The sequence below is a fragment of the Misgurnus anguillicaudatus genome, chromosome 17 (assembly GCF_027580225.2).
Source record: "Misgurnus anguillicaudatus chromosome 17, ASM2758022v2, whole genome shotgun sequence".
NCBI lineage: Eukaryota > Metazoa > Chordata > Actinopteri > Cypriniformes > Cobitidae > Misgurnus > Misgurnus anguillicaudatus.
In genome coordinates this window covers 33325958-33341516 of record NC_073353.2, presented here as the reverse complement: position 1 = coordinate 33341516, position 15559 = coordinate 33325958, and the positions used below count along the sequence as shown (strand labels likewise).

General features: G+C 37.3%; 1 protein-coding gene across 1 annotated transcript in view; it reads right to left on the bottom strand.

Annotated features, from left to right (window-relative positions):
• The window catches only part of spegb (striated muscle enriched protein kinase b), a 118683-nt gene that overhangs the window by 55750 nt on the left and 47374 nt on the right, over window positions 1-15559 (bottom strand). The window contains 6 exon segments of the mRNA XM_073854646.1: window positions 1761-1945; window positions 2066-2207; window positions 2367-3910; window positions 7516-7636; window positions 13113-13214; window positions 13487-13521. Coding sequence (XP_073710747.1) covers window positions 1761-1945; window positions 2066-2207; window positions 2367-3910; window positions 7516-7636; window positions 13113-13214; window positions 13487-13521 — 2129 coding nt within the window.

Sequence of the window (15559 nt, the reverse complement as noted above, 5' to 3'; positions counted from 1 at the left end):
GAGGCACTCGGGAGACAGAAAAATGCTGGTTGCTTGTTCTCCAGATAGCATCAAGCTTCTGCCATGCTATTGCATTTTGTTGTTTTTATAATAAATCTTTGAAAATCATATTATGGATTTGAACTTTTAATGTTATTATAACCTAAAGATGCTATGTGAAAGTTTGTAACAGAAAATAGTGGTTTTCATCTTGGCACTTTCCTGGTATAGAAAACACATTTTTACCGAAATTAGTCAAAATGGATTTATTGCGTTTTGGAACCAAACTCTTCATATATTTAATAATTTCCATGTTTTTCTGTGTTTTCACTTTGTCTTTCTTGAAGCAATGAAACCATGTAAAAAAGCGCTATACAAAAAATGAGACTTGACTTGAATAAATTAAGAACTAATATATATACTATATATATTATAATACTAGTATATTTATGATGTTACAAAATAAAAATTTATTTTGGCATCTAAAAAAATGGGATTAGTGTCTACGATCAATGTTTTTTGGTCTTCTTTATTATTACCAACTAAGGATCTCAAGGAAAGAAAACAAAAGAAAGGGAAAACAGAGAAAACCAGAGATTAAGGAAGCAAAGGAGCCGTAACCTTAAAGCAAAATGGCAGGGAGGCAAAATGGTAAATGCTTTTAATAATTTAATAAAAGTAATTTGCTCTTAAAGTGATTTTAACACCAACAGAGAGATGGCAGCCCTAGCCTGCAGGGCCACATGTTGACTGAATGACTCATTCCCTCCCTCATTCCTTTGATCCCACTGATATTTTTCAAGATGAAATTCACTGATTTTCAAGAAGAAATGCACTGCTCTCACAAACGTTACTCTTCAAACTTCCACCCCCTCAATTCAGACTCAAAACACAATATGCTCAACCTCGCTGCTCAAAAACATCACCTACAATCCTTTTTCACATTATTTTCAGCAGCAATATTGATGATTTCAATACCTCTCTTCTTAAAGAGTGTTCAAACTGAAACTAATTTTCAGCAACAAAATAGCTTGACGTCATTATTATTCATTCTGCAGCAACACGGGCCACAGTGTCAACTGGAGGTAGGAACACTAAGATGATCTCTACTTTATGCAAATCAGCACTGATGAGATGGAGCAACTACCAGACATAGATCAACCACCTGATACACCTGTAGTGGAATCAAAATGCCTACCATTAATTAACATCACAGTGGGTTGGTAACCTCTAGTTTATTCAACATCAGTATGAACCATAGACTGTATAAAACATGGACGTAGTGTTCGTGGCATCTTTTTTGAAGCCCAAACTTGGTGGAGCATGCCATTGCCGTCTTGGCAAGGCGTAACTCACCAAAAAACCGAAAAATTGGCAACGAGGCAGAGTTGAGGTGCCTGGTTGCTGAAACCATGCCCAACTAGCTCAACCAAAGTGACAGCAGAGGCAATTCACCTGCCACTCAAGTGGCAAGTTATGCAGAACTTTAAGGCTTAATATAATTCACCCCCCTTGCAGTTGTCATAAAGGGCAAAATTAGCTATATAGACAAAAAACACCTTTTGTACCAGGCTGTAAGCATATTCATCTGCTGTAAGTTTAGCCATTTTAACATGGGGGTCTATAGGATTGACTCTAGTGAGTCTCTAGTGGCAAGTCAATGAATTGCAAATTAAATCACTTCCATCTTGGCTTCATAAGAGAGATCGCAAGGTTGCCCACTGGTATAAACACCCCTTGTGAAGAGACACCTCACAGTGTTTTCCATAAAACACACTTACCTGATTTGATGAAAAGGGTGGCACTACTGGAAGCTTTGCCCACTTCATTTGTAGCAGTAACTGTGTACGTTCCTGCATCGCTTGGCTTTGTCCATTTAATGAGCAAAGAGTGTCTTTCTCCCTCCACTTTTACAACATGAGTTGGGCTGTTCTTGATCTCAATGTTGTCTCTCTTCCACGTAACTATACATAAAAACACGTCTTTACTGTTACGGCCAACAATGTCCAAAAAGGAATTGACACTGCAATGACCATGTTGATTTAAATCCACTAAACAAATTTGGGGTTCAATACAAAACGTAACTTCAGGCAGAGGGGTGCCACTGATGATGCATTTTAAATGCACATCTGTTCCAGTCGATGCTACAGTGTCCTGTAGTGGAAACTCAAACACAGGAGCCTCTAGAGGATCTTCTCCTGCAGACACATACGAGTCGTCTGAAGATTCTGCAACAATGGGAGAGATACATCAGAATTTTCCAACAGATGCGGTATCTTCAGATGTGATAATCTAGATTATGAGTCAGTTTCCATTTACTTTTGTCAAATCTGAGGTCAAGAATTTACTTAATAAGCCTGCTTGTTTACTATCTCTGCAAAACTTACCAAATTCAGGTGACATGGGTCTTTGTCTGCGTCCCCTTCCTCTGTTTCTTTGGGTTTTTACCACTTTACCAGTGGCACTTTTCACAGTCTTTTCAATCTTTTCTGTGGGTGTTTCTGTCTCCATTGGCTCATCTTCGACAACGATTTTTGGTATGGTTAGCTTAGGTGCTGGTTGTAGAGGACTCAAATCCAACTCCATCTTCTCCTCAGAGGAGGAAGACAGAGACACTCTTGGAGGTTTGGGGGGAGGTTGGAAAGGGCGTTCTTGAATAGCTACAGTTTCTCCCTGCAACAAAGGACTTTCAGGCCTTCTCTCCAATTTTCTTAGGGTGACCTCTACAGGTGTCTTCCTGGATTCGTCTGTTTGTGGAACTTCCTGAACACGAACAACTCTCTTGACCAACGGACTTGCAGATCTTGGATCACCCTTGCGTAATGTCATCTCTATGACATTTCTGGATGGAGATTCGGCTCTTCCTCTAGAGCGGTCTTCAGCCATGGCAGTAATCTCTACAGTTGGAGACCTTCGAGGACTCCCCCTGCTTGGGCTTGGGCCACGCACAAATCTTGGAGACCTTTGCCCAGGTAGATCAGAAGGTGACATGGCTTCTGGAGGGCATGGTTGATTAACAAATGTCTTAGTGGCTGGGTCAGACCATTCACCTTTAACTTTTTCCATTGGTTGTTCTGTCAGTTGGTCTTTTCGCTTACGGAAAGGAGATTTTGGTGGCGACCGTTCTTTGGCTTGCTCGCTTTTTCTCTTCTCTCGCTCTAGCTGAGCACGCTCTCTATCCTGCAGCTTTTGAAGAACCTGGGGTGGGAGGGGCTCTAACTTTCTTACAGGCTGCCTGCTGTTGTGTAAAGTGGAGAGTTGCTCTGTTGAGAAGGATCTCTTCATATGTGCTTTTCCCACAAGCTTTTTGATGCGCTGGAGCTCCTCTGCGAACTTGTTCTCAATGTCCTGCACCTTCTGGGAGTAGTGAGGTCTGTCCTCCAGGGAAGCAGCCCGCTGCCTAAACATGGACCTTCTCTGAGCTGTGTCTGCGTTTTTAGCCTCACGATGGTCCCCTTTGGAGCCCTCCCTCGAGATCCCCATTCGACTTTCTTCTTCATCAGAGTCAACAGATGAAGCTCTATTAAATCCAGCCCAAGAACGTCCCGATAGAGTTTCCTCTGGGTTATCAATACTCCTCCTCTGCTCATCAAACTTCAACGTCATCTCTGACCTAGCTCTTTTCAGCTTTGGTGAGGGCCGAGGTTCCTTACGGGAATACTCACTGACAGGGGTCTGGGATCGGAAGTCTTGAGCACTACTCTGAGACATGCTTGAGGATTTGGGTTGCTTGATCTTCTCCTCAAACTCTTCTGGTAGCGTGTCTTGATATTCAGTTGGCACAATAACTTTCTTGCGTGGGGCTAAGGAAGTGGCAGGGGACGAACCAGAACGGCTGGGCAAAGGAGAGGCAGTAGAACGGCCAATTTTAGGGGAAGGGGGTGGTAGAACTTGAGGGGGGGATTCTCTCAAAACTTCTTCATATGGGCTCCTAAAAAAGGTGTTTGAGGGAAATTTTCTGTTAGGGTATGGGGTTATACAAGAGGAGGAGCCCAACTGTTTGGATGAGGACTTTAGGGCCAGACAGGCTATTTGTTTACTAATGTGGGACTTAAAAATGGGACTGTGTTTGTGTGTGCATGTGTGTACAGGTTTACAAGTCTAATTGTAATGTTTTAAATTAAATAGATATAAAATAACATTCATAAGGCTGAAAGTGGAAGGGTTGTAACCTACAAAAATTTCAAATGTCAGGAGCGATAAAGAAAATGAAAGTGATCATGAGTATCTGGTAAATCAAATTCATTACAGCTGAATTTTATAAATACATAAATAATGTAAAGGTATGTTCGAAACGCAACAAAATGTTTCCATTTCAATCTTGGAGTGACCACGAAGACCAAATTTATTTCAAATTACACCACGTCTCCCAGACATAGAAATCTTTGTCTAGAGGTTTACAACACAACAGAAAAATGGATGTAGCTTGTTGAGCTAACTAAATTGTGCCTACTAGCCTATACCTCCCAAAATCACTGGGCTAGATCACCACACATCACTGGATATCTACAAGAATAAGTCAAGTGTCACCTGCCAGCACTAGGAAGGAAGAGTTTTATGACAAGGATAAGGGCAGACACATAACTATTAAGGTACTAAAGAGTCAATATGTTTGAAGAGTTGTACAGCGAACATCTATGGTTTACACAGCACAGGCCCCAATAAAACTCTGTCGAGCTGATACAGACTAAAAGTACTCAAAATCCAATCAGCTTCCTCCCCAATGGGCAGTTTGACAAACTTACTCTTATATTGAACATCCAGATCATTACAATGTGTGAAGCTTCAAAATCATGCGAACACGGCAAAGCACAAATTTGGTTAAAACAGAGGGATGATACTTAGAAATGTGTGATGTTAGTAAAATATGATGTTAGTAAAATTAACAATTACCTGCAACGGTTCTGGATGGCACACGATTATCATCTACAGCTTTATCAATTTTATCTTTATTTGAGAGAATAATACTCAACACGTTACGTGCTTTGTATAGATTACTTTATTTGAAATTGCATTGAAACACTAACGTTTGGCTTTGGCAAAAAAACACTGAAACATATTTAAATATTAAAACATTTCCTTGTACAAAGACTCGAAAATAACGCATTGAGAGTTCTTACAAGACGTTATGCCCTTTCATCCTTGCTAGTCAAGCATGCATGCAAGGATTCATGCTGTGCAGTTCACCAAAAAACAGCATGCACGAAAAACCAGGGGGAAACCGAAGGGGTCGATGATACCGAACACAAAAATGTGATGCAAGCATGTTTTAAATGAAAACTTTTGGTCAGCTTCAATTTTGCATCGACTGCCGCGTGGATACGAAACTAAAATAATTTGCATATGGACAATGGGGGTCAAAGGAAAGTATGAACTAAATGAGGAATGAATAGGCAATAACGGAGCGTGAGGGAGGTGCTCGGCTATGCTTCACTAAATTCAGGCCTTAAACCTTAAATTACATGTTTAACACAACGCATTTCAAAACTATACATATTATTCGCTTATATGACACTTTTATTGATGATAACTCTGTAGACTACAGTACATGTTCTGGTGGTGACACTAAACACAATACATCTCAAGCAATGGAAGATGCATCACTTTATGTTTACTCAGCAAGTACTATTCTAGAATTAAATGCTTTGTCTAAAATATAACACAGTTTGGCCTACAGCAGCATTTCCTGAGACGATCTATTATTAGACTTCTTTAAAAATGTTGACCCCCACAAAAGGTCATTGTGCTCTCAGTTTGAACACGACGTAACACAGAGTTGACAGATTATAAACTGGCAGTTTTAAAGGCCAGGTCATTACCCGAGTCATGACGTGCCCTCCGTCTGCCATCTCTCAGATAGAGCAATGACGTTCTTTAAGGTTATTATCTGAGTTTTGGAGAGCCTGTCGTTACCACATTTCAGCCGTGTCGGATACAGACAAGAAGCAATTTTAAAGCAAAACTAAATAACGGGGATGAGAAACAGAAACTGATGGATAAACGTGAGCTTGAGAATGTATAGTACATGTATAGTTCAATATGTGATGAAATTTAAAATGTTTTTTTTATCATAGAGAACTTCAAGATGTGAGATTATTTGGGTGCTGAGAGTTACAATCAACCCTGGCTCGAACATGGAGGAGTGCTATGGAGAAATGAATGATACAGAAGATGCAATCAGTTGCGCTCTTTGCTTATCAATGTATTATGTTTTGCATTTATGTTATGTTTTAGTATAATAGCACTAAAAAATCAATCTGCTTCTTTATTCTCAGTGAAGCTGTAAGTCTGTGCATTGCTCATTAACTCACAACCATTTTGACATAAGCGGCACTGTTTACTTCCTGTTTAAACAACTGTTGTACAAACATGATATCACACTAACAATTGCAGTATGCCACGGCATTAAAATCAGTGAGGCTGAGAAAACCTGCAGTCAGTAAAATCTGAAATGAGATCTTTTTAATATCTGTTGTTTCTCTCAGGCGGCAATGATGTGAGAAATCAGATGGAGTCTTTTGCTGTGTTTTAGTACGATATGCATTCGCCCCAGTGGGGAACGGAGTGGGCGTTATTTTAGCGATGCTATTCGATTTCATACAAATTTTCTACCGTGTACAATGGATAGGTTGGGAATTTTGGGAGAGGCATGTGGGACAAATACTTTGAACATTATAAAAGTAATCTTTCAGCAGGTAAACAGCACACTTATTTGTGTGATATTGCTAAATTTGACATCACACCATTTACATTGCAAACTTACAGGGCATGAATTCAACACAAGGCAATATTACTTGACTAAAAGTTAAACCTATACGTTAAAAATAAATGTTTTAAAAAGGAGTGTATGGCCAGATAAAAATGATCTGAAGTAGTCATTTCAATGCGTCTGTCCAATAATAAAATATTACATGTAAATATTAAAAAATAACAACTTTAGCTGCGCTGCCGCTTGCGAATGAGTCACGTATAACTGTTCGGCTTTTTGGCAGCTTACATAGCTCTTACGCTTTGTGGGTTGAGCTGAACTTCATCCAAACCCAGAGAGCCCACTCACTGTATCTTCTGTCATTCCTGTGGTGATGTAAGCCGCCTCATGGGGCCACCACAACACACGCTTCAGAGAAAGAAGAGCAATCAAAGCCTGAATCTAAATCTCAGGCCCCTCCCTTCCCTAGCACTTACAGCGGCCACCATGTTAGAGCGAGGGTCTCTTGTGACTCTGTGTGTGACTGGGGCTGTGGTTGTTTATCTATTGATTAGGGATCTTTTTGCAATTTGTGTATTGGTCTGCTTATTGTGGGCTGTGGTAAACTGAGGTTTTATTTAAGCTTGGGAAGGTTCACTTCCAGGGGTACGGAAAAAGTCCTTCCTCTATAAAGACTGAACGTGCTACCGTAGTAATCGCTAGCTAAAGAGACACTTTCCTCGGACCCCCACACCGGACGGGACAGATTGGCGCGCGATGCTCGAATCAGAGGCTCGACCCCTAGGTGCCTGATCTGGGTGCCCGTCGGCTCCCGGCTGTTGGCTTGCCTGGATGACTGCTGCCCTGGCGCTCTGGATCCCAGGGCCGGTGCTTCTTTTTCCAACACTGTGGTCTCACCAACGGCCCAGCGTTCGCTCGCATCTGGGGCGACATCCATCATCCGATGACCTACAGGAGAGCAAAATGGGAACGGATTATAGAACGAACAGTAATGAATGGCAAATGACAACTTCTTAAAAGGATAGTTCATCCAGAAATAAAAAATAATGTCATTAATGATTCACCCTCATGTCGTTCCAAACTCGTAAGACCTCTGTTCATCTTCGAAACACAGTTTAAGATGTTTTATATTTAGTCCGAGCTTGTTGACCTTTCATTGAAAATATATGCACGGTATACTGTCCATGTCCAGAGAGGTAATAAAAACATCATCAAAGTAGTCCATGTGACATCAGTGGGTCAGTTAGAATGTGTTGAAGCATGGAAAATACATTTTGGTCCAAAAATAACAAAAATTACGATTTAATTCAGCATTGTCTTCTCTTCCGCGTCTGTTGTGAATCGCATACTTATGCCGCAATAGTTAGCCTGTCTGGAACCGAGCTGATTTAAACCACAATACTGTATGACACTTGCATTACATGTGAACGGCCCCTGCGCTAATAGGATTCTGTATCTCTCCCGTCCTTCAACGTGATGCCCAGCCGATGTCTGACCAAAGACCACCGGCGGAACCAGTTTAATCCGCTTACCCCTTCACATACCTCCTTAGTATTTATATAAATACCTGTATGTATCTCTCTCAGAGGTTTTTCTCCTCCTAGGGGTTTTCCCCCTGGACTAGCCAGTAGGGTTTTTCTCCTAGGGTGGTTTTTCATCCACCATTGGCTTAACGTAATACTTTACTGTATACGTTGCATTATTACTACGCTCACTTTTCTATGCTTTTCCTACATCTATTAATGTAAAGCTGCTTTGAAACAATTAACAATTCTGAAAAGCGCTATATAAATAAAATTGAATGCAATTGAACTGAATTGAATGACGTACAACACGGCTGACGTGTTATCTGGTGCGCCCCAGCTTTTTTAATTGTGTTTTTTTTTGCGCCTGGGCTTCGTGTACAGTCTGAAGGAGATGCACGCTGTAGGTTTGGAAAAAAAATTCACAAACATAACATGTCATCTGCGTCACTGCAGTCACGTGACTTTAGTCTCGCGCATGTGCTTCACAACAGACGCAGAAGAAAAGACAATGCTGTATAAAGTCGTAATTTTTTTTATTTTTGGACCAAAATGTATTTTCGATGCTTCAACAAATTCTAACTGACCCACTGATGTCACATGGACTACTTTGATGATGTTTTTATTACCCGTCTGGACATGGACAGTACACCGTACATACATTTTCAATGAAGGGTCAACAAGCTCTTGGAATAACTGTGGGTTCACACCAGATGCGAGTTCAACGATTTGCGCAAGTAGATTAAATTTGCATGACACGAAGTTAAGTCCTGCGAGTAATCTAGAGCGAGTAACACAATGCCCCGCATTTGGTGTGTACGTAGCATAAATATAAGACATATTAAACTGTGTTCCAAAGATGAGCGGAGGTCTTACAAGTTTGGAACGACATGACGGTGAGTCATCAATGACATTATTGTAATCCTTGGGTGAACTATCCCTTTAACCAACTAGCAAAGCTTAAAATATTTATTAAAGAGCTAATTTCTTGAGGACTCTTTATATGAAAATATTGTTGTTGAAAATAATAATGAACAGTAACGTTTAAACATATAAGCAGCAAAAGCATTGCACATTTCATTCTAAAAGTAAGTGAGGGTGAAAAGGGGTTAATGATTGACAACATTTTTATTTTGGTGCAAGAATTTAAGTAATCCATGCATTTTAAGACCTAATGCATTAATTTGATCTAAATAAAATGTCAACCAACGCAAATATTTGTGGATATTATGATATTAGAAGTGTGAGAGATAAAGCCCAGGTGATGTATATCAGCTTTGTTTCAGCCAGGTCCCAACTGATGCCTCTAGACGAAGCGTGTTTCAGAATGACTGAATGCATTAGACTGTAGTCAGGAAGCATCCATCAAAATCAATAACAATGGGCAGCTGCACCCCCTTTACGCCCACCCTAACAGATCAAATCAATCATTTACGCCACTACGGAGATCATGCATGCCACCCAATCTTCAACACATACATTTTATCACTATCTCTTTGGTGAAACTTTGTAGATTTTGTAGAAAAACTCTGGATCGTACAGACATATTCCATGTAAAAGTACATTATTCATAATTCTGATGATGACAATCAAGCAATTTTACAGTGGAAAATCTAATTTAAACTTCATTGCTTGCAGTGTTTTTCTCAAATCCATCTTTGCTGAAAGCTGTATTGTACACAAGATGAATTTCAATGTCATGCGGTAAGATCAAAATGGATATTTATATACAGGCCATGTTGCTCCCACACCTCTCGTTTCTAAGCAGAAATCGAACGTCAAATAAACATCACTCTATTCTTCGACTCAGTTTTTGGTAGCTGTTCACAATGATGAAAAATGGAAGAAATGGAAAAAAGCATGCATTCTTTAAAAAAAATACACTACCGTCTGCTTCTCCCAGGGGGTTATGGGAAAGCTTTTGTCAAAATAACAATACTGACAACTAAGCATAGACTCTACAAAGGGACTACGTAAATATAGAGAGTTAGTCTCAGATTTTTCTCTTTGTAAACACATCCGTGCATTTTGCAAAAATGCAAAAAAGTATTTCATGAATATAAAAAAATAATTTGTCAGATACAAAATACGAAATTAAAGGTGTAGCAAAACAGAATAAACAAGTTCACATAAAAAATAACATTCTGTATATACTAAAAATATTTCCAGCTTGACTCTTACTAGCAAAAAACAAGCATTGAAATTCATGCTGGTCTTTCAGCAAAGTTAATAATATATGAAGACCTTTTTAAATCTAAAATTTTGTTCATCTCTTGAATATATAATATAAAAACGTATCACAAAAACACAAATTCAATGTCATTCATTGATTTTGTATGTTTCCGTAACTGAATGCACATAAATGCACGTGTACACATTAGTTATTATTTCCTACAAATATGAATGAGATCACCCTTGTATAATAATCATTAAGTGGAAAAAAGTGCAAAATGATTTTATTAAGTTTAACCAAAAATGATAGTTTTATTTGATTTATGGCTTGTTGTTGCCCTACAGTATAGCTCATCTGTGATTACTTCTTTATTTACACTTCAATGAGCACCGGTCTGACTTATTAGATCTGTGATGACAAAACCTTGGAGCTCTACCACAATGTGTGAAATAGATGTTAAGAGCTTCCATTGAAAGCAGAATATATTATTCATGTAATCTTATCTCAGCTAATATAAAAAACTAAAGAGAAAATTCAATAGTGCAGTGTCAAGACATTTCTGTAAAAATTAACAGTGATTCTTCAAAGATAAATAGTGATTCCTTTAAAGGAATAGTTCATCCAAAATTGTTATTATTAAAGGTGCCGAAGAACGCATTAAAATAACAAGTTAAACTGTTCTGACTCTGATATCTACATAGAAGGTATGTGGCTTTAATAAGGGCAAAAATTATCCAGAGATTGCTTTTATATGTCCATTTAGTCTAGGATTTGCCTTTAGAATGAAATGGTTTACTATTACCTTATTTGAAAGGGTCATGAATAATAATAACTCTTTGAAGTTACATAAAAAACTGCTGTTTGTGACAAATATTGTTATTTAGGTTGTTTTTCATATGATGAAACACCCAATTTTCTATTTTTATGTTGTAAACACTGTCTTTGAAAGTGGATAACTCTGGATCTGTGTGCTCTAGCAGACTGCAGACAGTTCTGGTTGTTAGCAGCATGAAGGGTGTGAAAATATATTTTTCATTTAAAAATACTTTGTTTTGCACATATAATAAATAGCAAGGTATTATTATATGCACACAACCAAATAAAATGCTGTGAATGGACTCATTTTTTAGAGTAGGACCTAAGATAAAAGATGGTGTAGCATTTGTGGCTATCTCTGCTATCTGAGGCAGTTCACGCTCAAGTTTTACATACGTTATCAAAAGACCATTTTTTACCTTATTATTCATTCGACGATTGTTGGAAATGTGATAATAATAGAACAAAAAATAATGATGTGGCCTTATTCCTGAGAGTGAGAGCTTTCATTTGATATAAGACTTGCCCATGTTTGTCATATTTGAAAAATCTAAAAAAATATGTGAATATTAAATTATATAAAAATGGGGGGGGGGGGCTATAGGACTTCCTTCTTTCAATGATGCAAAATGATTGATGGGAAACAGAGGGAATGATGCACGACCATTTAAAAACATGACTGGGTTTCTAACTACACAGCTTAATGCAAATGGACGAAGTGTCCCTTTAAGTGTAAATAACTTTCTTACAGTAAAATATCTCAAAGTGATGCATATCTGCAGAAAGTAGAGATTCTAAGTGTACAAACAGTACCTCATATGTGGTACTGGGTCTATGACAGACCATTAAATATTAAAGGAATATTTTATATGAAGTCATAATAAGTAATTTTGGACCATGTACAAGGTCTGCAGAGTTATTTGTATGCATGCTCCAATATAGAATACATCTTAAAACATGACCAGTTGGCAAAAATAATGGTGCTACAAAAGGTTCTCCACAGTGATGCCATTTTAGGTTCTCCAAAGGATTAGTCAATTTTCTTTAAAAAAAAAAAAACGGATAATTTACTCACCACCATGTCATCCAAAATGTTGATGTCTTTCTTTATTCAGTCAAGAAGAAATTATGTTTCCAAGATTTTTCTTATTTTAATGGACTTTAATGGACCCCAACACTTAACAGTTTTAATGCAGTTTAAAATTGCAGTTTTAAAGGACTCTAAATGATCTCAAACAAGGCATAAGGGTCTTATCTAGCGAACCGATTGTCATAAAAATATGCACTTGTTAAACACAACTTCTCTTCTTCCTCCGGCTGTGTGACGAGACAGCGTGACCTCACATAATTGCGTAATGACGTTGAAAGGTCACGTGTTACATATGAAATGCACATTTGCGGACCATTTTAAACAATAAACCGACACAAAGACATTAATTAGTATCATTCCATATACAACAACGTCAGAACGGTCCTCTTTCTCCACACTTGTAAACACTGGGGCGTAGTTTCGCATACGTCATCCGTGACCTCTTGACGTGATGACATACCGCGTGAGGTCGCGCTGGCACGTCACAGGATCGGAGGAGAAGTTGTGGTTTAAAAGTGCATATTTTTTATTTTTCTTGCCAAAACTGACGATTGTTTCGCTAGATAAGACCTTTTGAGATCTTTTAGAGTCCTTTGAAATTGCAATTTTAAACTGAATTAAAACTGTTAATTGCTGGGGTCCATTAAAGTGAGAAAAATCCTGGAATGTTTTCCTCAAAAAACATAATTTCTCGACTGAACAAAGAAAGACATCAACATTTTGGACGACATGGTGGTGGAGAAATTTTCTAGATTTTTTTTAAGAAAATTGACTAATCCTTTAAGTGAGTAACATTGTAAATTATTCTAAAGGTATATTTACCCGCAGGCACACGTTGGGCATCATCTTGAAAACCTCTGGCTCCTTCTTTAGCTTCCAGGGGTATTTGTGGTTCAGCGGCTTCGTCTTCTGTAGTCTCGGAGTCTGTCGGAGAAAAGCACATTTAGCCTGAATGATAACTGAATACACAAGAAAGTAGTTATGGTAAAAAAGTACCGTCTGATCTAAATATTCAAAAGGATAGAGTAATTTTGTATTGCATATATTCATTCTTCCCTTGGGGAGAAGAGTACCACGCCAATTGGGAAAGCTGTTACATAGTGATAAATGAAATTAATAAATGAAAATGGTGTTTGATATGGGTGGCATGATGGAAAAACAGAGGACTGTAGAGAGCACAGAGATAAAAACATTACCATAACTTTGCTTCCGACAGGAGCGGAAAACTTCGCTTCCATAGTGGCAGAGGAGAAAATGAGACAAGACATCACCGTTACTATATGGCTGAATCGCAGCCTCTAAAGCAGATATGCAACTGCTGATAAAACACATTCCCCCGATAGATTAACATGCCTAGATTAACTAGCAGTGTGTTTGATGGTCTCGTATCAACTTTAAATTGCTATTAAAAACTGTTTACTGTTTTCCAGTGCTGGTTAAGCAATGCTAATCAGGTAAACACATTGCACTGCAGATAGACATGAGATTTATTGGTAACGCTTTACAATAAGGTTGTATTTGTTAACATTAGTTAATGCATTAGTTAACATGAATAAACCATACTTCTACAGCATTTATTAATCTTAGTTCATGTTATTTTCTGCATTTACTAATACGTTTTTAAAAAGAAAAGTTGAAACTGTTAACACACAATAAACTAACATGAACAATTGTATTGGCACTAACAAACATTAACAAAGCTTAATAAATGTTTTCCTGTATAGCTCAGTCGTAGAGTATGGAGGACCACAAGAGTCATGAAAAATGTAATAAAGAACTTCAATATTAATAACTACCTGGACAATAAAAATAGCAATTAATACATTTGTTTAAAAATGCATTAATTAATCTATAAATAAATAGACAAAGTTTCAAAAAAATCATTATGTAACATTTTATTAGGCAATAAAAAGTGAGCTTATAAAAATAATGTAGAAACAAAATATTAATCCATTACTAAATAGTTCAAATTAATATAAAAATTTACAAAAACATCATAAAACACTCAATAAGTTCATCATTTTAAATTGCATTTATAAATTCTTAATTAAATAATGCCATTTTAAAATGTATTTCAAAAAGCGATTTAAAAAGAGAAATCAGATTTATGAATTGAACTACAAATACAGGTTTAAATTAGGCATTTCCGTTTAACATTTCTGTTTTCATTTCCTGATGGTTCTCCTTATTCTTTTCGCTATTCGATAAGCATTTCGTTTTAGCCTCTCTATTTAGCTTTTCCGTGACTCTTTGGGTCCTCATCCGAGATCTATAAATCTGCGCATGACGTTCAATCAGAGCCAATCAGTGAGCTTGTTACATCCACCCGGCCATAGCTAATTTGCATTTCTCATTTGAACATTTGCAAGGACCCAAAGAGTCACGGAAAAGCCCAATAGAGAGGCCAAAACGAAAAGCAAACCGAACAGCGAAAACAATAAGGAGAACCATCGGAAAATGAAAATAGAAATGGTAAACGGAAATGCCCTTTTAAATGCCTAATTTAAACTTGTATTTGTAGTTCAATTTATAAATCCAGTTATTTATTTCTTTTTAAATTTCTTTTTGAAATACATTTTGAAATTCCATTATTTAATTAAGAATTTATAAATGCAATTTAGAATGATGAACTTGTTGAGTGTTTTGTGTTGTTTTTGTGGATTGTTGTATTAATTTGAACTATTTGTTAATGGATTAATGTTTCATTTCTACATTCTTTTTTATAATCTCACTTTATATTGCCTAACAAAATGTAACAATGATTTTTTTTTGTAACTTTGTCTATTTATTTATTTATTGATTAATTAATGAATTTTTAAACAAATCTATTAATTGCTATTTTTATTGTCCAGGTAGTTATTAAATATTGAAGTGCTTTATTACACTTTGGATGACTCTTGTAGTCCTCCATAGTAGAGCATTGGGTTAGCAGCCCAAAAGGTCATGGGTTCGAACCCACTGAAAAATCTATACCTTGTAATCCACTGTCAGTCGCTTTGGATAAAAGCGTCTGCCAAATGCATAATAAATGTAAATGCTGACAAACATATATTGCTCATTGTTAGTTCATGTTAGCTACAGTAATGCATTTACTAACCTTACCAAATACAACCTTGTTTCATTACCGATTTATTACTATTGTGCCATTTGTAAAAAAAATAATGATCAGACATTATGTCAATCCATGATGTCTATATAATAAAAAAAGAAATAATATTAATTCCTTGAGTTTAGAAATGGTAATGCTATAGTAATGCATGTTCTACAAT